General features: G+C 45.8%; 1 protein-coding gene across 1 annotated transcript in view; it reads right to left on the reverse strand.

Moving 5' to 3' along the window:
* The window catches only part of LOC144698565 (uncharacterized), a 160,266-nt gene extending 142,451 nt beyond the window's left edge, over positions 1-17,815 (reverse strand). The window contains exons 1-3 of the mRNA XM_078570495.1: positions 17,638-17,815; positions 17,193-17,385; positions 11,073-11,475 (exon numbers count right to left, since the gene is read on the reverse strand). Of these exons, the coding sequence (XP_078426621.1) occupies positions 11,073-11,475; positions 17,193-17,385; positions 17,638-17,815 (774 nt within the window). The remainder of the gene's footprint in view (positions 1-11,072; positions 11,476-17,192; positions 17,386-17,637) is intronic.
* Positions 17,816-24,546: the final 6,731 nt, after the last annotated feature.

Below are 24,546 nucleotides of genomic sequence, written 5' to 3' on the forward strand. Positions count from 1 at the left end.
TAACAAGGTACGGGGGTTGCGGTTGCAGAGAACGGACCGAAAAAGTCTGTTTTTTTCTCTTTGCCAGGCCCGGGGTAACGGCCGCCATCTTTATAGGGAGAGGGGTGGGGGGAGTGGAATGTGCAGCAGGGCGCATGCGCGGTCATCTTGATCCAGGTAGCAGGAGGAGAGAATGTTGTGCATTTCTATCCTGGACTGACAGGGATGGATTTTGGAAACTCCTTTTACAGGGGGTTAGAAGGGGAGGATTTACACACAGCAAACTTAGACCATGAGAAATATTTGTCTCTTCTCAATTTATGTCCTGGATTGACAGTGATGGATTGTTTGTAAACTCCTTTTTCACAGAATCACTGAATCACACGGTGCTGAAGAGGCCCTTCGGCCCATCGAGTCTGCACTGACACGTGAGAAACACCTGACCTACCTCCCTAATCCCATTTTCCAATACTTGGCCTATAGCCTTGAATGTATGACGTGCCAACTGCTCATCCAGGTTTAATGGATTTAGGCAACCCGCCTCCACCACCCTCCCAGGCAGTGCATTCCAGACCATCACCAGCCTCTGGGTAAAAAAGTTTTTCCTCACATTCCCCCTAAACCTCCTGCCCCTCACTTTGAACTTATGTCCCCTTGTGACAGACCCTTCAACTAAGGGGAACAGCTGCTCCCTATCCACCCTGTCCATGGCCTTCATAATCTTATACACCTCAATCAGGTCGCCCCTCAGTCTTCTCTGCTCCAACGAAAACAACCCAAGACTATCCAACCTCTCTTCACAACTTAAATGTTCCATCCCAGGCAACATCCTGGTATATTAAATGGGAAGGATTTGCGGATTGGAAACAGAAACAAAACTTCACATTAAGATCTGACAGAATGACTTGATTCATTGGAACTTGATATTATCGGCCTTGAATTGTAAGCATTGAGTTCCAGGTCATTGCCACTCACTGTGTAAAATTTTTTCCTCATATGCTCCCTGTAGATCTTGCCCCAAATCTTAAATTTGTAATCCCTTAAATCTGTATTCATGTAATCCTTTTATGATCAGATACTGTGAACGCCTTTCTTTAACTACCCTATCTAAACCTATCATAATCTTGTACACCTCTCTCAAATCTCCCCTCAATCTACTTTTCTCCAAGGAGAACAACCCCAGTTTCTCCAAAGTAATCTTACAACATCCCTCATCCCTCGACCCATTCTGGTAAATCTCCTCTGTACCCTCTCAAGGACCCTCACATCCTTCATAATGTGTGGTGATCACTGGTTTGCACAGACCCAGATGTTCTGTGCCCGTGTGCATGACATCATCACACATCGACAATTACACAGTGACGTCAACCCGCTCCCCGGGTATTTCCTCAACTGGGAGATTTTTATCTGACTCCAGTGCTGCTGATATCTTTCCAGCTGCAGGCTCCAACAGAAGTGTTCAACATTGCAAACTCTGAATTTATTTCAGAGCTGAATGTTTTTGACCATTTATCTACAATCTAGACTTTAGTGCAGTGCTCTGTTATCTGTAAGAGGTTTCATGCCTCAGGGGCTGGTGTGACTTCTTTACTGTGGATCTAAATCCATGTTCATCCATTCCTCCGTTTCACCTCTGCCCCCCGATCACTTCTCTGCCATTGTCTAACTTCCTCTGTCTCTAGTTATGGGCGTATTTTAGCTCCATTTAGGATTTTACTGTTACTTCTGCCGACAGTGTCTAAAGGAAGTTTCCATCGCTCCCCAAACCTGACCATGTGCTGCTGTCTTCCCAGCTTTACCTTCCCATCTTTCATAGTCAGGAATTGTTTTTCTCGCACTATAATCCATTTCTCTTCCACTTCTGAGCTTCTGTTGACCATCAAATTCTGTATAATTTTTATTCTCTGTAATTCATTCTGCATGGCCTGAAATGTTAGCTCTGTTTCTCTCTCCACAGATACCAGCAAATATTGCCAATCCCCAGTTGCCTGTGGAGAAGATGATGTTTGACCTTCTTGAACCGCTGCAGTCCATGTGGTGAAGGTGCTCCCACAATGATGTTAGGTAAGGAGTTACAGGTTATTCACCCTGTGATGATGAAGGAACATTGATATACATCCAAATCAACAACAATAATTTGTATTTATATCGCACTTTCAATGTAAGACAATATTCCAAGGTATTTCACAGAAATGTTGCAAAGAAATGTTTAACACTGAGCAACATAAGGAGATATTAGGGCAGGTGACCAAAAGCTTGGTCAAATGGGTCAGTTTTAAGGAGCATCTTAAAGGGGAGAAAGAGAAGTGGAGAAGTTTAGGGAGGAAATTCCAGAGCTTGTGGCCAAGGCAAATGAAAGAATGGTCACCAATGGTGGAGCGATTAAAATCAGGAATTCTCAGGAGGCTGGAATTAGAGGAGCTGAGATACCTCAGAGGGTTGTGAGGCTGGATTACAGAGATAGGGAGGGTGAGACCCTGGAGGGATTTGAAAATACGGATGAGAAATTAAAAATTTTGCTTCTTATCCTGGAGCCTTTGCAGGTCAATGTGCACAGGGGTGATGGGTGAACAAGACTTGGTGTGAGTAAGCACACGGGCAGCACAGTTTTGGATCACCTCAAGATTACAGGGAGATTGAATGTGGGAGGCCGGCCGGGAGTGTGTTAGGATAGTTAAGTCTCGAGGTAACAAAGGAATGGATGAGAGTTTCAGCAGCAGATGAGCTGAGACTGGGGTGGAGTCGGGCGATGTTACTGAGGTGGAAATAGGCGGTCTTGGTGATGATGTGGATCTGTGGTTGGAAGCTCACCTTGGGGTGAAATATTTCACCATGGTTGTGAACAGCCTGGTTCAGCCTCAGACAGTTGTCAGGAGAGGGATGGAGTCGGTGGATAGGGAGTGGAGTTTGTAGTGGGGACTGAAGACAATGGCTTCAATCTTCTCAATATTTAAATGGAGGAAATTTCTGTACATCCAGTACTGGATGTCAGACAAGCCAGGATGGTGTGTGACTTGGAGGGGAACTTGGAGGTGATGGTGTTCACAGACACCTGTTACCCTGGTCCTTCTAGGTGGTGGAGGTTGAGGGTTTGGGAAGTTTTGTCAAAGTTCTGGTTTAGTTGTAGATCTATAACGAACCTCTCCTCGTCCACTACCTCTCCCACTCCCCTTCTCTCTCTGCCTCTCCCACTCCCCTTTTCTCCCTGCCTCTCCAACTCCCCTTCTCTCCCTACCTCTCCCACTCCCCTTCTCTCCCTGCCTCTCCAACTCCCCTTCTCTCCCTACCTCTCCCACTCCCCTTCTCTCCCTGCCTCTCCAACTCCCCTTCTCTCCCTGCCTCTCCAACTCCCCTTCTCTCCCTACCTCTCCCACTCCCGTTCTCTCTCTGCCTCTCCCACTGCCCTTCTCTCTCTGTCTCTCCCACTCCCCTTCTCTCCCTGCCTCTCCCACTTCCCTTCTCTCTCTGCCTCTCCCACTCCCCTTCTCTCTCTGCCTCTCCCACTCCCCTTCTCTCTCTGCCTCTCCCACTCCCCTTCTGTACCTGCCTCTCCCACTCCCATTCTCTCCCTGCCTCTCCCACTCCCCTTCTCTCTCTGCCTCTCCCACTCCCCTTCTCTCCCTGCCTCTCCCACTCCCCTTCTCTCTCTGCCTCTCCCACTCTCCTTCTCTCTCTTTCTCTCTCTGTCGCATAGAATTCTCCAGCCCAGCGAGTTGTGGATGCTCCATCATTGAATATATTTCAGGCTGAGATGGGGAGATTTTTGGTCTCTCAGGGAGTCGAGGGATATGGGGAGTGGGCGGGAAAGTGCAATTAAAGCCCAAGATCAGCCACGATCGTATTGAATGGTGGAGCAGGCTCGACAGGGTGTTAGGACTTCTCTTGATCACTACTTATACTCCTAAAGAGACCAGAGTCTTGTGTAGCCCCAGACTGGGTAGCAGGTTCCCTTCCTTGAAGGACATCAGTGAACCAGTTGGGTTTTTATGACAATCCAGCAGTTTTCATGGTCACTTTTTCCTCGTGCCGGCCCCACAAATTCCCAGATTCATTCAGCTCAATTTCACAACCTGCCTTTGTGTTTTTGTGGGTTCTCTCTCACTCCCTTTTTTCTGTTTTAAATCAATTTCACAGGGTATTAGAAGGAGAGAATTTACAGTCGGGAAACTGAAACCAAACATCACATCAGGATCTGACGGAGTCGCCCTATTGAACATGGAAGGAAAAGGTACCGTTCACAGTGGGGAGACACCGTGGAAATGTGGGGATTGTGGAATGGGATTCAGATTCCCGTCTGAGCTGGAAACTCATCGACGCACTCACACTGGGGAGAGACCGTTCATTTGCTTTGTATGTGAGAAGGGATTTACTCGATCGTCCAGCCTGCTGACACACCAGCGAGTTCACACTGGGGAGCGACCATTCACCTGCACCGAATGTGGGAGTGGATTTACGCGATCATCAGGGCCGGTACAACACCAGCGAGCTCACACAGGGGAGAGACTGTTCACCTGCTCCCAGTGTGGGAAGGAGTTCACCCGATCATCAGGGCTGCATCAACACCAGCAACTTCACACAGGGGAGAGACCGTTCACCTGCACCGAGTGTGGGAGTGGATTTACGCGATCATCAGGGCTGGTACAACACCAGCGAGCTCACACAGGGGAGAGACTGTTCACCTGCTCCCAGTGTGGGAAGGAGTTCACCCGATCATCAGGGCTGCATCAACACCAGCAACTTCACACAGGGGAGAGACCGTTCACCTGCACCGAGTGTGGGATGGGATTCATTCAATCATCCCACCTGCTGACACACCAGCGAGTTCACATTGACGAGAGACCTTTTAAATGCCCAGACTGCGGGAAATGCTACAAGAGTTCTGGGAACCTGATGTCCCATCAACGTGTTCACACTGACGAGAGACCATTCAGGTGCTCTTACTGTGGGACTGGGTTCAGGGAATCATCTCAACTCACTGTACACCAGCGAACTCACACTGGGAAGAGACTGTTCACCTGCTCCAAGTGCGTGAAGGGATTCACTCGGTCATCCAGCCTGCTGAGACATCAGCAAGTTCACAAGTAACTCATAACATTGATTGGATTTTGCTGTTAGTCACATCCAGGACTGAACCATGTACATTGGAGTCTGTTTCTGCTGACGTTAGTAAATTTCAGCCCAGTTACAGGTGTAAATATTAAAAAAGTATATCATATGATAAAGGCAAATAAATCAGCTTTGTATGAAATACAGTGAGTTGAGTCTTTTTAGTGGCTCTAACACAAGTTAGTTCATTTTGAAGGACCCTCCCTCTCCCCTGCCTCCTCCACCTTCACCTCCAACAACAAGTGTGAGGAGCTCATGGAGCTTCTTTGCCACTAAGATTGAGACAATCCGATCAGATGCCTCTGCTGCTTCCCTCCCTTCCACTAACCCACCGGGACAAACTGTCTGTAAAGATCCCCCTTGTCTGAACCCTGAACTCGCATCTTCCTCTAGTTTCTCTCTCATCTCCCCTCATGCCCTCTCAGCGCTCATCTTGTGCATGAGACCCAGCTCCTGCCCCATCGATCCTATTCCCACTAAACTGCTGATCATCTAATTTCTCCATGTAGCTGATACTGTGAATGGTTCTCTCTCTCTCCTGGGACTGTGCTCTTCACCTTTCAATGCATCGTCATCACCCATCCTAAAAAAAACAATCTCTGATCCACCATTGTCTTCACAAACTACTGCCCCATCTCCAACCTCCCTTTCCTCTCCAAAGTCCTTGTACTTGGTGCCCCCCAAGGATCTATCCTTGGCCCCTCCTATTTCTCATCTACATGCTGCCACTCGGTGACATCATCCAAAAGCACCGTGTTAGTTTTCACATGTACACTGACAACACCCAGCTCTACCTCACCATCATCCCTCTCCATTCCTCCACTGTTACTAAATTATCAAACTGCTTATCCCACATCCAGTACTGGATGAGCAGAAATTTCCTCCAATTAAAAATTGGGAAGACCAAAGCTATTGTCTTCGGTCACCACTACAAATCCCATTCCCTAACGAGTCCATCCCTCTCTCCGGGAACTGTCTGAGGCTGAACAACACTGTTCACAATCTTAGTCTCATATTTGACTCCAAGGTGAGTTTCTGACCACATATCCACACCATCACTAAGACCAGATATTTCAATCTCCATAACGCCGCCTGTCTCCACCCCACCCCCAGCTCATCTGCTGCTCAAACCCTCATCCATGTCTGTGTTACCTTTAGACTTGATGATTCCAATACATTCCTGGCCAGCCCCTCACATTCACCCCGTCCCACACGTATCATGAGATCATCAAAAACTCTGTGCCTGTGCATTCTCACCTCAAATCCCATTCACCCATTACCCCTGTGCTCATTGACCCACATTGGCTCCTGGTCAAGCAATGTCGCCATTTTAAAATTGCATACTTGTTTCAAATCCCTCCATGGCCTCATCCCTCTCTATCTCTCTAATCTCCAGTACTACAACCCTCCTAGATTTCAGCACTCATCCTCCTGGCCTCTTTGGCATCCCTGACTTTAATTACTCCACCATTGATGGCCGTGCCTAGGTGTGAAGCTTTGAAATTCTCTCCCTCAACTTCTCCACCCCTCCAGCTCTCTCTCCTGATTAAAGATGTTGGTTAAAATTTACCTCTTCAATCACGCCTTTGTCCATTGACCCTAATATCTCCCTATGTGACTTGTCAGTTTTTTCTTTATGAAACTCCTCTGAAGCACCTTGGGATGTTTTATATAAGTTGTTCCTGTTTCAGAACAACCTGTTTGTGCACAGCAAGATTCCACAAACAGCAATCAGAATAACTGATTAATCTAGTTTTTTTGGTGGTGTAAGTTGAAGCACGAATGTTGGTCCCACTGCACCAGGAGAACTCCCCTGTGGACAGGATGTGGAGTTGTTGTGCTCTCCTGAGCTGAGAGTGGAGCTGACTGAGCTGTCGGGCCTGCAGTGTACCTTGAAGAACCGCTGTCTGGGATCTTTCCTCTTAATTCACTGACTCCCAGCTGAAATTGTTGCTGCAGTTAAATAGCTAACTTTGAATATCAATCCCAATTTAACCTTTGGAGCAAAATCTGCAACTTTAAATCAGCTGTAAAAGAGAAAGAAAATTCATGCTAATGCATTTGGGGAGGGCAAACAAAGCTGGAGAATACACAATAAACAGGAGAATATTGGGAGGGGTAGAGGAAGTGAGAGGCCTCGGAGTCCATGTCCACAGGTCCCTGAAGGTGGCAGAACAGGTGGATCAGGTGGTAAAGAAAGCATATATTTATCAGAACTCACAATACACCAGAACACTCACATCGGGGAGAGGCAATTCACCTGTACAGAGTGTGGGAAGGGATTCACTCAGTTATCCACCCTGCTGAGACACGAACAAACTCACACTGAGGGGAGGCCATTCAGCTGCTCCGAGTGTGGGAAAAGATTCACCCCTTCAAACAACCTTGTGAGACACCAGCAAGTTTACACTGGGGAGAAGTTGTTCAGCTGCTCTGAGTGTGGCAAGAGATTTACTCAGTCATCCCACCTACAGACACATCAACAAATTCACACTGCTGAGTGGACTTTAAAGTGGACAGAGAAGTGCTTTAAAATTCCAGTGAACTGATGTCCCATCAACGTGTTCACACTGACGAGAGACCATTCAGGTGCTCTCACTGTGGGACTGGGTTCAGATGGTCATCTCAACTCACTGTACACCAATGAATTCACACTGGAGAGAGGCCGTTCAGCTGCTCCGAGTGTGGGAAGGGATTCATTCAGCTGCGAACCTGCTGAGACACCAGCGAGTTCACAATTAACAAGTGATTGGATTTTGCTGTCAATCTCATCCAGGTCTGAACCATGTTCACTGGAGTCTGTTTCTGCTGATGTTAATAAACTCCAGCCCAGTTATAGGGTTTATATTCTGGATAACAATCAGATTTGTGTTAAACACATGGTGTATTGAGTCTTTTTTAATATTGCTGACACAAAATAGTTCCTTTTGAACATAGGAACATGTCTCAAGACATTGGGACAGCAATGAACAAACTCAGGGGAATATTGGATACTGAGTCGAACAACATTATATTCTTTCCCTATGTGACCTGTCTCAGAATTCTCTCATCAAACAGACCATCAACATGAGAGGAATTGACATTTTAAGTCATTTCAAGAGGAAATTAGAGGCTGTAATTATCCAGGATGTTGTTCTGAAATTTACACTACCTCCCACTGTCACCAAAGCTGGCAATAGATAGCTCATTGTTCTAATTGTGTTGTAGCCTCTGTCCCAGATGTTGTTCAATATAGATTTAATGTTCAAAGAAAGGGGTGAGATTGGATGGTCAAAACCGCTCACAGGCTATGGAGGATGATGTTGACTTGAATGTGCCAAAAACAGTGTTCTTCACAGGCACCAATACTTTATCCCCAGTATTAGTCACTTTGGTCGGTGTTGTCCACCTGATAGGACAGGATGTGTCCTCATGTATCTGTTTGTATGAGTGCGGGTGTGTCCCTGAGTGTGGAAGTGTGTGTAAATGTGTGTGGGTGTGGAGAGGATGTCTGAGTGTGTGTGAGACAGACAGAGAATGTATGTGTGGGTCTCTGTGTGTGGTTGTCTGTACTGCTTCTCATTAGCTATAACACAAACCTTCCTCTCCAAGCAGACAACATGGCTCCTGAGAATCCCATCCAGTGATGTGAATGGTACGATTCGGAGATCCTTCATCCAGGGTGAAACCACAGGCTGACTGTTTGCTGTGTAAAACCTGACACCTATACAACCAGGCCCCACTTCTCCTGGAGCAACATGAAGTGTCTGCTGCTTTCCAGATCCATTCCTTTCTCCTCATTATTATCCTCAGATAGTTCACAAATTCCTTGTGTACAACATCCTCCAACACGCCTATGGTTTCCATTTTAAATATTTCCATCGGTCTTTTTCATAGACAGCAGTGGGATTGCTGCGATCACAGGAATCAGTTCTGAAATACTGTCCCTCTGATCTTCAGACTTCCTGGAGTAATAAACTGATCCAGATCTTCCCACCAAACACAAATCCATATCCCCATCTGAGTTCCAGATTTTAATGTGATGTTAAACCTGAGTCAGCACACCCCCTCCACATGTACTACATGTACCACACGTCTTTGAGATCAGATGTTCCTTTGTAATCTGGGTTGTTCTGAATGATGACAATATGAACCTTCTTCCTAACCTGTCCTAAACCTTGAAAGGGGGGAATGCGTCATTAACACACAGATGATTCAAGCTAATAATTCTGCTTAGTCTGACTGACATGATTAATTTACAGAAGGATTAGGGTAGTGTCGAATGGACAGATGTCTAACGGAGACATAAGGGGACTTCTTGCTAATGTCGGGATTACAAGGTTAGACATTATTTTTACATTGATTTTTTTAAAGAATTTGCTGATTTTTGATGGAAAGGGAGACAGTGAGAAGGAGCTAGAAAGTCGAGGAGGTCAGAGGAAGTGCACTTGTGGTGTGGGGTGGGAGGGGAATAACAGAGGAACCAGGTATGGGTGCAGACCATTTCTACATAGGCATGAACGTACAGGATCGAAATTATAAACAAGGGCACACGGTTCATTCTGTAATCATGATCAATGCCGTAATGTCTACAAAATACTCCAAACGTACGGGAGAAACTTGTATCGATGAGATGTCTTTGGGGCTCTCCTGTATCCCCATATTTGTCGTTAATGTTGCTTTTCCATCACACAGCTGACTCATGTCGAGTGTTTTAGATTCTCCACAACACCCTTCTGTCGGTTCATTCACTGAAACCACGGACTCTCCTTGTTGTAACGGTGACATTCCCAGTTTGTCCAGTTATTTCTTGAAGTCAGTCAGCCCTTGAATAGTTTGTACATTGTTTCATCATGTCCCACCCAGCTGGCCACCAGTGCAGAGGCATTGGAGGAGGACGGTTTGGTCCACGTTGTTAGAGGCTGCGGACAGGCCGAGAAGGACAATGAGGGAGTTTTCCTTTGTCACATTCACATCGGGTGTCATTGGTGACTTTGGAAAGAGCTGTTTCGATACCGTGACAGGGACAGAGATCTTATTGGAGGGATTTAAACATGGAGTTCTGGGAAATGTGAGCATGGGTTTCGGAGGTGATCAGGACTTTGGAGAGCGAAAGGAGGTGGGAGCTGGAGCGGGGGTTTAATAGGATAGTGGGGTCAAGTGTTGGTTTTATTGAGGACAGGTGATGATGGCAGATTTGAAGGAGAGATGGGCAGTACCAGGAGAGAGAGAGCCGTTAATATCAGTGAACATGGGGAAATTGGGTGATCAGCAGTTTAGCGGGAATAGGGTCGATGGAGCAGGAGGTGGGTCTCATGGACAAAGTGAGCTCTGAGAGGGCAGGAAGGGGAGATGGGAGAGAAACTGGAGAAAGATGTGGGTTCAGAGCTCTGACATGGGGGGTCTTTAGAGAAAGTTTGTCCCGATGGGCTAGTGGAAGGGAAGAAAGCAGCAGAGGCAGCTGATCGGATTGTCTCAATCTTAGTGACAAAGAAACTCCATGAGCTCCTCACACTTGTTGCTGGAGGTGAGGATGGAGGAGACAGGGGAGAAGGAGAGCCCTTCGAAAGGAACTAATGTCTTAGGGATAGTAAAAAGATTCAACATCATCTATTTAATTGAAAGCCTAATGATTTTATTTTTATCCAGAACATTAACACCTATAATTGGGCTGGAGTTTACTAACATCAGCAGAAACAGACCCCAGTGAAACATGGTTCAGTTGCAAAACTCAATCACTGTAGTTACTCGTGAACCTGCTGGTGTCTCAGCAGGTTGGATGACTGAGTGAATCCTTTCCCACACTCAAAGCAGGTGAACGGTCGCTCCCCAGTGTGAACTCGCTGGTGTTTCAGGAGGTTGGATGAATGAGTAAATCCCTTCCCACACACAGAGCAGGTGAAAGGCCTCTCTCCAGTGTGAACTCACTGGTGTGAAATAAGATTAGCTGATCGCCTGAACCCAGTGCCACAGTGAGAGCACCTGAACGGTCTCTCGTCAGTGTGAACACGTTGATGGGACACCAGGTCCCCGGAACTTTTATAGCACTTCCCGCAGTCTGGACATTGAAAAGGTCTCTCCCCACTGTGCACTCGCTGGTGCGTCAACAGATGGGATGAATCAGTGAATCCCTTCCCACATTCTGAACAGGTGAAATGCCTCCCTGCTGTGTGACCATGCTGGTGTCTCAGCAGGTTGGATGACTGAGTGAATCCCTTCCCACACTTGGAACAGATAAATGGCTTCTCCCCAGTATGAATTCGTTGGTGCACAGTCAGATGAGATGATCGCCTGAACCCTGCCCCACAGTAAGAGCAGCTGAACAGTCTCTCATCAGTGTGAACACATTGATGGGACATCAGTTCCCAGGAGCTTTTGAAGTACTTCCTGCAGTCTGGGCATTTAAAAGGTCTCTCGTCAGTGTGAACTCGCTGGTGTTTCAGTAGGTAGGATGAACGAGTGAATCCCTTCCCACACTCGGAGCAGATGAACGGTCTCTCTGCTGTTTGACTGCACCGATGTCTTTCCATTCAATTGAATCCCTTCCCCCAGTCCCCACACTTCCACGGTTTCTCCCTGTTGGGACTGCATTTATGTCCTGCCAGATTAGATGATTGGCTGAAGCCTCGTCCACACACACAACACGTGTACAGTTTCTCCCCACTGTGAACGGTGCTTTTTCCTTCCATGTTCAAAATCCGATGATATACAGGCTACGATAAACTGTGCAACTCCACCAGATCCTGATGTGATGTTTGGTTTCAGTTTCCTGACTGCAAATCCTCTCCTTCTAATACCCTGTGGAATTGATTTAAAACGGAAAAAGGGAGTGAGGGAGAACCCACAAAAACACAAAGGCAGGTTGTGAAACTGAGCTGAATGAATCTGGGAATTTGTGGGGCCGGCACGAGGAAAAAGTGATCACGAAAGATGCTGGATTGTCACAAAAACTCAACTGGTTCACTAAGGTCCACCAGAGAAAGGACCTTCTACACAGTCTGTGCCCATAAATTTCAAAACTGTGCCTGAACACTAAGTCTAGGTCATAGGAGCAGGAGTCCTAACACTGACTCCTGGGGAAATCCACTTTCAACCTTCCTCCATTCTGAAAAATCATTACTCTCTGTTTCCTGTCACTCAGTTAATTTTGTACCCATGTTGCTGCTGCCCATTTTGTTCTATGAGCTATAACTTTGCTCACAAGTCTGTTATGTGGCACTTTACCTAATGCCATTTGGAAGACCATGTACACCACATTAACAGCATTACCATCATCAACCACACTGTTAACTCTTGAAAAACCTTAAGCAAGTTAATTTAACATGATTTTCCCTTAGCAAACTTGTGCTGGCTTTCCTAAATTAGCCCACAATTACTTAATTGACTAATAATTTTGTCCAGAATTATCACTCCCAAGGCTAAACTGACTGGTCTGGTAGTTGCTGGGCTGATCATTACACCCTTTTTGAACAAAGGTGTATGATTTGCAATTCTCCTGTCCTCTGTCACCACTCATGGGTCTGAAGAAGATTGGAATAATATGGTCAGCGCCTCCACAATTTCCACTCTGAATTCCCTCAGTATCCTTGGATACATCTCATCCAATCCTGGTGCCTTGTCAACTTTATCAGACAGCCTATATAATACCTTCTCCTTATCAATATTAAACACCACAAGTGTTTGAACTACCTCCTCTTTAACCATGACCTGTGCAGCATCATCCTCTTTGGTAAAGACAGATGCCAAATATTCATTTATACCTCATCCATGCCCCCTGTCCCAATGGGTAAATCACCTTTTTTTAAATCCCTAATCAGCCCCTTTCTCCTTTTACCGGCCTGTTACTAGGTATCAGCCAGAGAAAGCGTTTTGATTTCCTTCCATGTTAGCTGCCAGTCTCTTCTCATACTCTCTCTTTGCTTCTCTTACTTTCTTTTTCCAATTTCTCTCTGAATATTCTTTCTTTATCCTGTCTCTCGGTTGTATTAGCCACCTGATATCTCTGTTAGCAGATTTATTCATCTTCATCTTAATCTCTTCTCTTATTTAGTGAGCTGTGGATAGGTTAGCCACACCTTCCTCATTTGTAAGAATATGTCATTACTATGTCTGATCTATTTCCTCTTTAAGGCAGCCCATTCCTCAATTACAGTTTCTCCTGCCGACCTTTGATTCCACTTTACTGGGTCAGATCCATTCTCAACCCATTGAAGTTGGCTTTCCCCAGTTAATTATTCTTTCTCCTACAAGTAACCTTTGCCCACAGACAGACAGGCAAACTGTTTACCTTCCAGATTTAAAGGCCGATGATATTCAGGTCTTCACGAATCGAGTGACTCTGCCAGATCTGAATTGATGTCTGATTTGAGTTTCCCATCTGTCAACCCTCCACTTCTAAGATCCAGTATCAGAAATTTACAAAAACACTAACCGTCAGTCCAAGATAGAAATTGAGAAGAGACAAAGATTTCTCTTGGTTTGAGTTTGCTGTGTGTAAATCCTCCCATTCTAACCCCCTGGAAAAGGAGTTTCCAAAATCCATCCCTGTCAGTCCAGGATAGAAATTCACAATATCCTCTCCTCCTGCTACCTGGACCAGGATGGCCGCGCATGCGCCCTGCTGCACATTGCCCCTGTGAAGATGGCGGTTGTTAACTCGGGCCTGTCTCCGAGAGGAGACGCGGGTCAGAATTGTCTCCTCTCCATTCGGTGTAACCGCAGGACCGGTAGCTTCTTATTCAAGATTTCAGACCTTCACAGGGTCTTCATGAAGCCTCCCCGCCCACTCCGCCGCTTCCATCCCTCCCCACTGACCGGCTCCTTTTACTCGCCTGTGTTCGCCATTTCTCAGCGTCTTCGACCAGCTCCAGGTACACATGGTACTGCGCATGCTCCAATCAGAGATCGCAATGCGCATGTACCAGTCACTGTCAGCTACTGCGCCTGCGCGAGGATCGCCTGACGTGAGCATACAGCACATTCTGCCCCCCTCTGAATCCTGGGTAAACATACCGCCATTGAAAGGCCTTTTCTGATAAGATAATTATGTTTTATGATCCGATGATGATTGGCGCCATAGGGCCAATATATAAAATTATTAATATTGATATGGCAACCATAGTGCACGGCCCATCCACCATAGTTCTGTCCTGGGTGTGATTAACAACAGATCAAACCCTGACAGTTAGATCTGAACTCACTGGAGTCTCAGCAGTGGCGCAGACAAGTGACTTTTCTCCCCATATTCTGACGACTGAAACTCTGTCTTGTCAGTTGGAATGTAGCAATTGTGGATCTAATCCTTTGACCTTCTAAAACTGGAGTGTTAGTTAGTGGGCAGTGAGCAAAGGGTTGCACACATGAGGTATCTGAATGGTCTCCCACAGGTATGACTGTGCTGCTGTGTCAGAAAATGGAATAACGAGGTGAATCCATTTCCACATTCAGCTGGTGTGATTTCATGGTGTGATTTTGCAACATAAGTGTTCAGCTCACACTGGGATCTCAAACCCTTCTGAGAATGAGCCGTATATTCTCAACCACAGTTAGAGCAAGGTGGTGGTGTAAATCTGCAATAAAAAAAAACAAAATATTGGAATTTTCAGCAGATCTGGCAGTGTCTGTGGAGAGTGAAAGATGTATTTAAATTTCAGGGCTGTGACTTTCCATCAGAACTGCATTGCATCAGTGAGCAGACTTGAAAACTTAGCTCTATTTCTCAATTCACAGATTCTTCTGGATGTGCTGAGTATTTCCATGATTTTCTGCTTTTATCTCTGATTGAAGAAGTTGCATATGAATTGTGCATTAGATTTATTGATGACTAATGTATATTTATTCTCAACCATCTACAAGTGGAAAACTCTTCCACTTGTCTACCTTGTCAACCCCTTTCATTATCTTAAAGGCCTTAGTCAAGTCATCCCTCACTTTCTTTTCCAGAGAAAAACTTTTCAATCTGTTAAATCTTTGTGAATTTGACACATTTTCCAATTCTGGCATCATTCCAGTAAATCTTTTTTGCACCATCCCCAGTGATTCACTCCTTCCTATAATATGGAGACAGAGCTAATCTGAGCATCAAAGTCACATTGTCCCAAATTCCTGTATGTTGTAAGGATCATTATGGCAGTGGGAGAGCGGACTGTGGTTTTAAGCTGTTATTCACCATCCCCTGTTTCAGCCATTCTCCCATTAGCATAAAATAAGATTAGATGAAATGAGCAGATCTAATGAGCTGGTCTGTGACATTATGAATCAATTACAAAGTTGTCTCTCAGCCTTACAGTGAAGCGGAGGGTATTTTTCATTCTAAATTTGCTAATTATACCATTAAGAATACCTGTCAGAGAATGACTAGATTCCATCATGGGGCCAGTGTAAAGCTCATTTAACATGATTACCAAGCAGTGAAGAGGTGAATTTGTAATTCACATGCACCTTGTTTGTGCATTTCCCAGATTAATAGTTGCACTGAGTCTGTTGTTCTCCATCTTGATATGTTCAAGATGGAAATCCATAAATATTTGGGCACTAAGGGATATGGTGATAGGATGGGAAAGTGGAGTTGAGCTGGAAGAACATTTAATGGTGGAGCAGGCTCAAGGGGCCTTTTGGTCCAACCCTGCTCCTATTTCTTCTGTTCTTATGAACATCACTGTGAATCATTTCCATTCAAGCACAGCAGATGCAGCAGCACCCGTCCACCTCCTCCCTTCCCACATTCCAGGGCCCCAAACACTTTCCAAGGGGCACAGTGATTGACTGGTACTTCTTGCTATTCAGTATTGTCGATTCACTGACCACAGCGCGGTTTTCTCTACATTGAGGAGATTAAATCCCATTTGGGTAACTGCTTTGTGGAACATCACCTTTCAGTCTCCAAGTGTGTTCCTGAGGTTCTGGTCATTTACCAGTTTATTCTCCACCCACTCCCACTCTGACCTCGGCCTCCTGCACTGTTCCAATGAAGCTCAATGGAAGCTCGAGGAACAGCAGCCCATCTTTCATTGGACACTTTACATCCTTCTGCACTCAACATTCATTTTGACAATTTCAGATCATAACCACTGCTCCCATTTTTTCTGACAGTAGGTGCTGCTAATGGTTCTTCTTTTACCATTTATGCCTCCTCTGGGCCTGTCTGTTGTTTCTCCACTTGTCCCATTAGTTTATTTCCTTGTCTCATTATAACCCAATGCTGCCTTGCACCATCATCCCCTTTGTCATTTAATCACGAGTTCAGGCTCGGACAAGGGGGATCTTTAGAGATAGTTTATCCCGGTGGGCTAGGGAAAGGGAGGGAAGCAGCAGAGGCAGCTGATCAGATTGTCTCAATCTTAGTGACAAAGAAGCTCCGTGAGCTCCTCACACTTGTTGCTGGAGGTGAGGATGGAGGAGACAGGGGAGAGGGAGAGCCCTTCAAAAGGAACTAACTGGTGCTAGAAATATCAAAACGACTCAACTGTTCATCACAAAGCTGATTTATTCCAATTTTATACAGAATTTGTAACTGGGCTGGAGTTTACTAACATCAAAAAGGTACTAACTTGTTAAAAATAGTAAAAAGGTTCAACGCATTGTGTTTAACACAATGCTGATTTATTTGACTTTTATCGAAGTGGGCTGGAGTTTATTAGTGTCTACAGAAACACACTATAATGAACATACTTCAGTCCTGAATGTTATTAAGAGCAAAGTCCCATCACGACAGTTACTTGTGAACTTGCTGGTGTCTCAGCCGGTGGGATGACCGACTGAATCCCTTCCCACATTCGGAGCAGGTAAATGGCCTCTCTCCGGTGTGAACTCTCTGGTGTCTCAGCAGGCTGGATGACTGACTGAATCCCTTCCCGCATTCGGAGCAGGTAAATGGCCTCTCTCCAGTGTGAATTCTCTGGTGTCTTAGCCGGTTGGATGACCAACTGAATCCCTTCCCACATTCAGAGCAGGTAAATGGCCTCTCTCCAGTGTGAACTCTCTGGTGCAGCAGCAGGTCGGATGACTGACTGAATCCCTTCCCACATTCGAAGCAGGTAAATGGCCTCTCTCCAGTGTGAACTCTCTGGTGTCTCAGCAGGCCGGATGACTGACTGAATCCCTTCCCACATTCGGAGCAGGTAAATGGCCTCTCTGCAGTGTGAACTCTCTGGTGCAGCAGCAGGTTGGAGGACTGAATGAATCCCTTCCCACATTCGGAACAGGTGAATGGCCTCTCTCCAGTGTGAACTCTCTGGTGCAGCAGCAGCCTGGATGACTGAGTGAATCCCTTCCCACACCTGGAACAGGTGAACGGTCTCTCTCCAGTGTGGACTCGCTGGTGTGCGATGAGTTCAGATGATCGTCTAAACGCAGTCCCACAGTGAGAGCACCTGAACGGTCTCTCATCAGTGTGAACACGTTGATGGGACTTTAGTTCCACAGAACTTTTGAAGCATGTCTCACACTGTGGGCATTTAAAAGGTCTCTCATCTGTGTTAACTCGCTGTTGTCCCATGAGGTTGGCTAATTGAGTGAATCCCTTCCCACGCTCAGAGCAAGTGAATGGTTTCTCCCCAGTGTGAGTGCACCAATGAGTTCCCAGTTCCAATGGGGATTTGAATCTCTTCCCACAGTCCCCACATTTCCATGGTTTCTCTCCATTGTGACTGCATTTATGCTCCGTCAGGTCAGATGATCGGCTGAAGCCTCGTCCACACACAGAACACGTGTACGGTGTCTCCCCACTGTGAACGGTGCTTTTTCCTTCCATGTTCAAAATCTGAAGATACTCAGTTTAAGATGAATTAGGCGACTCCATCAGATCCTGATGTGATGTTTAGTTTCAGTTTCCCAACTGCAAATCCTCCCCTTCTAATCCCCTGTGAAATTGATTTAAAACAGAAAAAGGGAGTGAGAGAGAACCCACAAAAACACAAAGGCAGGTTGTGAAATTGAGCTGAATGAATCTGGGAATTTGTGGGGCCGGCACTGGGAAAAAAGTGACCATGAAAACTGCTGGATCGTGATAAAAACCCAACTGGTTCACTAATGTCCATCAGGGGAGGGAACCTGCCACCCGGTCTGGTCCTACACAAGACTCTGGCCTCCATAAGTACATACGAAATAGGAACAAGAGAAGTCCTAACACCCCATCGAGCCTGCTCCACCATTCAATACAATCGTGGCTGAATTTGGGTTTCAACTCCACTTTCCCACCCACTTCCCATATCCCGCGACTCCCTGAGAGATCGAAAATCTCTCCATCTCAGCCGGAAATATATTCAATGATGGAGCATCCAGAACTCGCTGGGCTGGAGAACTCAATGTGACAGAGAGAGTAAGAGAGAGAGGAGTGGGAGAGACAGAGAGAGAAGGTTACTAAACAAAGCACAGGATGTCAATAAACAGAATTCAAGTGCATGGGATTGGTGTAATATCCTGTTATAGATTGAGAATTGGTGAACAGACAGAAAACAGAGAGTCGGAATAAATGTCTCATTCTCAGGATGACAGGCAGTTATTTGTGGGATACTGCAAGGAATAGTGCTTGGCCAACAGCCATTCACAAACTATACAAATGATTTTAAGGCACTCATTTAAGCAGCACCTAAATTTTCACATTCTCATCCTTGTTTTCCTCCAGGGTTGTGATCATTCTTATCTCTAACCTCCTCCAGCCTCACAATCCCCCCGAGATATCTGCTCTTCTCAAAATCGAGAATTATTGATTTTAATAATTCCATCACTGGTTGCCATTCTGTCAGTTTCCAAGACTCTGGAATTCCCTCCCTAAACCTCTCCGCCTCTCTACCTCATTTGCATCCTTTAAGATATTCCTTCAGACCGAGCTCTTTGACCAAATTATTGGCCACCTGCCCGAGTATCTCCTTGGTTTCTAACATTTCTGTGAAATGTCTTGGTAAACTATATAACAATAAGTGTGTGATATAAACACAAATTGTTGTTGATTTGGAGATATATCAATGTCCCTTCCTCATCGCTGGGTGAATAACCTGTAGCTCCTTACCTACCAGCATTGTGCAAGCATCTTCACCACATGGACTTAATTAGTAATGGGTTGAAAGGTTATGGGGTGAGGGAGGGAAATTGGAGTTGAGGCCAAAATGAGATCAGCCATGATTGTAATGAATGGCGGGGCAGGCTCGAGGGGCTGAATTGCCCACTCCTGCTCCTAGTTCTTATGTTCAAGGATCTATGGACATGCACACCAAGGGTCTGTACTTCCCGGGTCCTACCATTCATCATGTACTCCTTGCCTAGTTAGTCCTCCCGAAATGCATCACCTCACATGTTTTGGGATTAAATTCCATTTTCCAGTGTTCTGCCCATCTGACCAGCCCGTCTATATTGTCCTGTAGTCTAAGGGTTTCCTCCTCGCTAGTTACCACACTAGTGATTTTTTTGTGTTACCGGTGAACTTACTGATCATACCTCCTACATTCATGTCTACATCATTAATGTCCACTTAAAACAACAAGGGACCCAGCACCCAACCCTGCAGTACGCCACTGGACACAGGCTTCCAGTCACAAAAACAACCTTTGGCCATCACCCTCTGCCTCCTGACACTGAGCTAATTCTGGATCCAATTTGCCAAATTGCCCTGGATCACATGGGCTCTTACCTTCTGGACCTGTTTCCCATGCCAGACCTTGTCAAAAGCCTTAGAGAATTCCATGTGGACTACATCAATTGAACTACCCTCATCTACACACCTTGTCACCTCCTCGAAAAATTCAATCAAATTTGTTCGACATGATCTCTGACTGACAAAGCCATGCTGACTATCCTTGATTAATTCTTGCCTCTCCACGTGGGGATTAATTCTGTCCCTCAGAACGTTTCCAAAAGTTTCCCTACCACTGATGTTGGACTCACTGGCCTATTAGCTCCCTGGTTTATCCCTACCATTCTTCTTTAATAATGGCACCACATTAGCTGTCCTCCAGTCCTCTGGTACTTCTCCTGTGACCAGAGAGAATTTCAAAATTAATGTCAGGGCCCCTGCAATCTCCTCCCTTGCCTCCCACAACACCTGGGATACATCTCATCTGGGCCTGTGGATAAATACACTTTTAAGGCCCAATAAAACCGCTAATACCTCCTCCCTCTCAATACTCATTTGTTCAAGTATATCACAGTCCCCCTCCCTGATTTCTATATCCACATCATCCTTCTGTATAGTTAATACAGATGGAAAGTACTCATTTAAAACCTCACCTACATCTTCCAGCTCCTCACACAGATTGCCATTTTGGTCCCTGATGGGCCCTAATCTTTCCCTGGTTATCCTCTTGCCCTGAATATACTTATAAAATGCCTTTGGATTTTAACTTATATAAGTTCTACCTATACGGCCTGATTTAAGGAACCTTCCAAGATACCATCCCTCCTTACTGCAGTAATTGACTCCTTGATCAATATTGTGACACCACCATCTCTTTTACAACCTCCGCCCCCTTCCTGTCTCACCTGAAGATTTTATACCTTGGAATATTCAGCTGCCAGTCCTGCCCCTCCCTCAGCCATGTCGCCGTGATAGCAATGATATCATATCCCCATGTGTTAATCAGCATCTGCAACTCATCTGCCTTACTCACAGCACTCCTTACATTAAAATAAATGTCATCCAGCCTTGCCTTGTGCCTTAACTTGACTATGTACACCCTGCCTTCCAGACTGACTTGTTTTTTCTTATATCCTTGTATGTACATCACCCCCTACTATACCTCTACTCAGTATCCCACCCCTATGCCAGATTAGTTTAAGAGCCCACCGACAGCACTAGAAAATTTCCCCACACCTTTTAAAGGACTTCTCACACTTAAATTAAAAGGTCTCTTGTCAGTGAGAATGCGCTGGTGTCCCAGCAGTTTGGATGATGTCCTGGACCTCTTACCACACTGTGAGCAACTGAACAGCCTCTAGACAGTGTGAATTCAATGTGTTTCAGCAGGTCAGTCCAAAGAGACAAATATTTCTCTTGGTTTGAGTTTGCTGTGTGTAAATCCTCCCCTTCTAACCCCCTGTAAAAGGAGTTTTCAAACACTCAGTATAAACTGGGCTCCAGGAGTTTCTAATCCGGGTTTGGAGTCCTACACCGGGTGTTTGTGAACCCTCCCAGTCCACCCTCCGGCTCCATTCCTCTCCTGCACTCGGCCCTTTCTCACCCGCTGGACTTTAAATTCCACCGCAACAAAAACAAAAATATCTGGAAAAACTCAGCAGGTCTGACAGCGTCTGCTGAGAGGAAACAGTTAACGTCTCGAGTCCATATGACTCTTCAACAGAACCAAGTAAAAATAGAAGAGAGGTGAAATATAAGCTGGTTTAAGGGGGGGTGGGACAAGTAGAGCTGGATAGAGGGCCAGTGATAGGTGGAGAAAACCAAAAGATGTCACAAACAAGAGGAAAAAGAGGTGTTGAAGGTGGTGATATTATCTAAGGAATGTGCTAATTAAGGATAGAAAGCCGGACGAGCAAGGTACAGAGAGCCCTAGTGGGGGTGGGGTGGGGTGAAGGGATTGAAATAGGCTAAAAGGTAGAGATAAAACAATGGATGGAAATACATTTAAAAATAATGGAAATAGGTGGGAAAAGAAAAATCTATATCAATTATTGGGGGGAAAAAAATCCACCGTCTTCATCCCGGTCCCGCGCCCACACTGCGCATGCTCCACTCCCGGCAGGCTCCGCCCCTCTCACTCCAATTGGCTGGAGGACCAGCTGCTCCCGCTCGGTCATCCAATCCCGCCCCTTCTTCCTATTGGTCCGGAGCTGCCGCCAGTCATTTGGAGTCGGAACATGCGCAGTCCGTGGAGACAGGCGGTAAGTGAACTCGAGCGAGCGGATTTAAAATGCGGGTTTAACAAAGACCGAGTGCGGATGTAGAACCGAAAATAAACCCGTGAACATAGATAGGGCTGACGGGTGAATTTGGAAGCTTCATAAACTCACGGTGTCCTCCCCAAACCCTCAATAAGGAGCCACCGGTCCCGGGTTTGCTCGGCGCTGCGGTAGTAAGGCCCGAGTTAACGGCCGCCATCTTTATAGGGGCAATGTGAGGATGGGCGCATGCGCGGCCGCCATCTTGATGGGTCAATGTGCTACAGGGCGCATGCGCGGCCGCCATCCTCACGGGGACAATGAGCAACAGCCGCAGGGAGACGTTCATAAAATGTGTGTTCACCAGGAGTTTTAGATCAGCAACAATAGAATTATAAACCCATAGTCACTCAGCAGTACAGAATTTAAGTATTGCTGAAAAAGGGAGACATATTGCTGATATTTCATGTTGCACTCATCCGGACAGATGCAAAAAAACCAAATTTCTCAGCGAATAACAACTTATGCTGCACGAGGAAAGGGTGTTGACTGGTTTGGGCAGTCAGCTCTGATTGGTCAAGGCATTACCATGGAGAATGCACCAAAGAGCTTTCATCCTCCATGCTTTTGTTTAATTCAACAAACGGCCCCATCCCTGGACATGTCCCTTCTGTCTGCAGTGGACAGTTCCCTGTGTATGAATATATGTAGCTTCTAGCAAGCATAAGTGAACCACATTATGAGCCCGACTGATAATCTTTGAAATTTGATGTTCTTGCGTCTGTCCTGATGAGTACAAGATAAAAGGTTTTGACAGAATGTTTCTTTTTTTTAGCAATACTCAAGTGTCTTAAAGCGGCAAAATGTGGTCGACAGAGGGAGTGGTGCAGGTAGAGAATTTCAGAGTTTGGGAATGAGGGAACTTAATGCTGGAGTGATTAAAATGGAGAATGTACAAGATTCCAGAATTCGAGCAGTGCAGATATCTCAGAGGGTTGTAGGGCTGGAGGAGATTACAGAGATAAGGAAGGGCGAGGCCATGGAGGGATTTGAAAACAAGGATGAGAATTTTAAAATCAAGTTGCTGCTTTACTGGGATCCAAGGCAGGTCAGGAAGCAAATGGGTGACAGAGGAACAGGACTTGCTACGAGTGAAGACATGGACAGCAGACTTTTGGATGACTTCACGTTTACGGAGAGTAGAATGTGGGAGGCCAGCCAGGAATGTGTTGGGATAGTCGTTCAAGTCTGGAGATAACAACGGCAGTGATGAGGGTTTCAGCAGCAGAGGCACTGAGACAGGGTGAGGGCGGGTAATGTTACAGAGGTGGAAACAGGCGATCAGAGTGATGGCACAGATATGAGGTCAGAAACTGATCTTGAGACCAAATGTAACACCGAGATTATGAACAGACTGGTTTAATCTCAGACTGTTCCCAGGGAGAGGAATGGAGTTGGTATCTAGGGAATGGAGATTGGAGCAGGGACTGAAAACAGTGTCTTCAGTCTTCTCAGTGTTTAATTGGAGTTAACTAGTCATCAGGAAGAGAAGCAGCAACCAGAATACACCATGAGACTGATCCCAGGTTTAACTTAGTTAGAGAGGGAGAGAAGGAAGGAAGGAAATCCTGGGAGGTTTGGAGAAACCTCCTTCACAATCATTCATGAAATCTCCACACAGTAAGTTTTGGACATAAGGTTGATGTCTGCTATTCTGTAAAGTCGGTCAGGGGGTTTCAGATTAATGTTTTTTCATGAGTAATGACTGAAGTGAATGATGAAACATATTGTTATCTTCAGTTGGACAAATTTGTTAAAAAGATACAGGAAGAATTATCCAAAACTCTGTTTGGCTTCAGCACAGGGAGGAGGGAGAGTGTGTGGGACAGGGATTTGTAGCTTTGGGAGAAGAAGACAGGAAATAATGTTCCATAGAAATGAGAATTGTCTGCTCTGAATTTTATCCTGTTCTTATAATGATGACTTTTGTAAACTTCTTTTACAGGGTATCGGAAGGGGAGGATTTACAGAGGGGGAACTCAAACCAAACATCACATCAAGATCTGACAGAGTCACTCGATTCATCAGTACCTGAATATTATCGTCTTTGAATGTGGAAGGAGAAATGTTTGTTCTTTCTGTGGGAAAAGATTTCAAACATCAGTGTGACTGTAAAAGCACTGAGACACACACACACCCGAGTGAGAGTGTTCCAGTGAACTGACTGTGGAAAGAGCTTTAACCAGTTACACAGCCTGAAATAACATCACACCATTCACAGCAGGGGGACATTGTACACGTGTTCTATGTGTGGACAAGGATTCAACTGATCATCAAACCTGGAGAGACACAGGGACACTTGAACCATGGAGAAACCATGGAAATGTAAGGACTGTGGGAAAGGATTCAATTACCCATCCCAGCTGGAAATCCATCGACACAGTCACACCGGGGAGAGGCCGTTCACCTGCTCCGAGTGTGGGAAGGGATTCACTCAGTCAGCTAACCTGCGAACACACCAGCGAATTCACACTGAGGAAAGACCATTCACTTGCTCTGAATGTGGGAAGGGATTCACTCAGTCATCTGAGCTGCTGAGACACCAGCGAGTTCACAGTGGGAAGAAACCATTCACCTACTCTGAGTGTGGGAAGG

The sequence above is a fragment of the Cetorhinus maximus genome, chromosome 23 (assembly GCF_964194155.1).
Source record: "Cetorhinus maximus chromosome 23, sCetMax3.hap1.1, whole genome shotgun sequence".
NCBI lineage: Eukaryota > Metazoa > Chordata > Chondrichthyes > Lamniformes > Cetorhinidae > Cetorhinus > Cetorhinus maximus.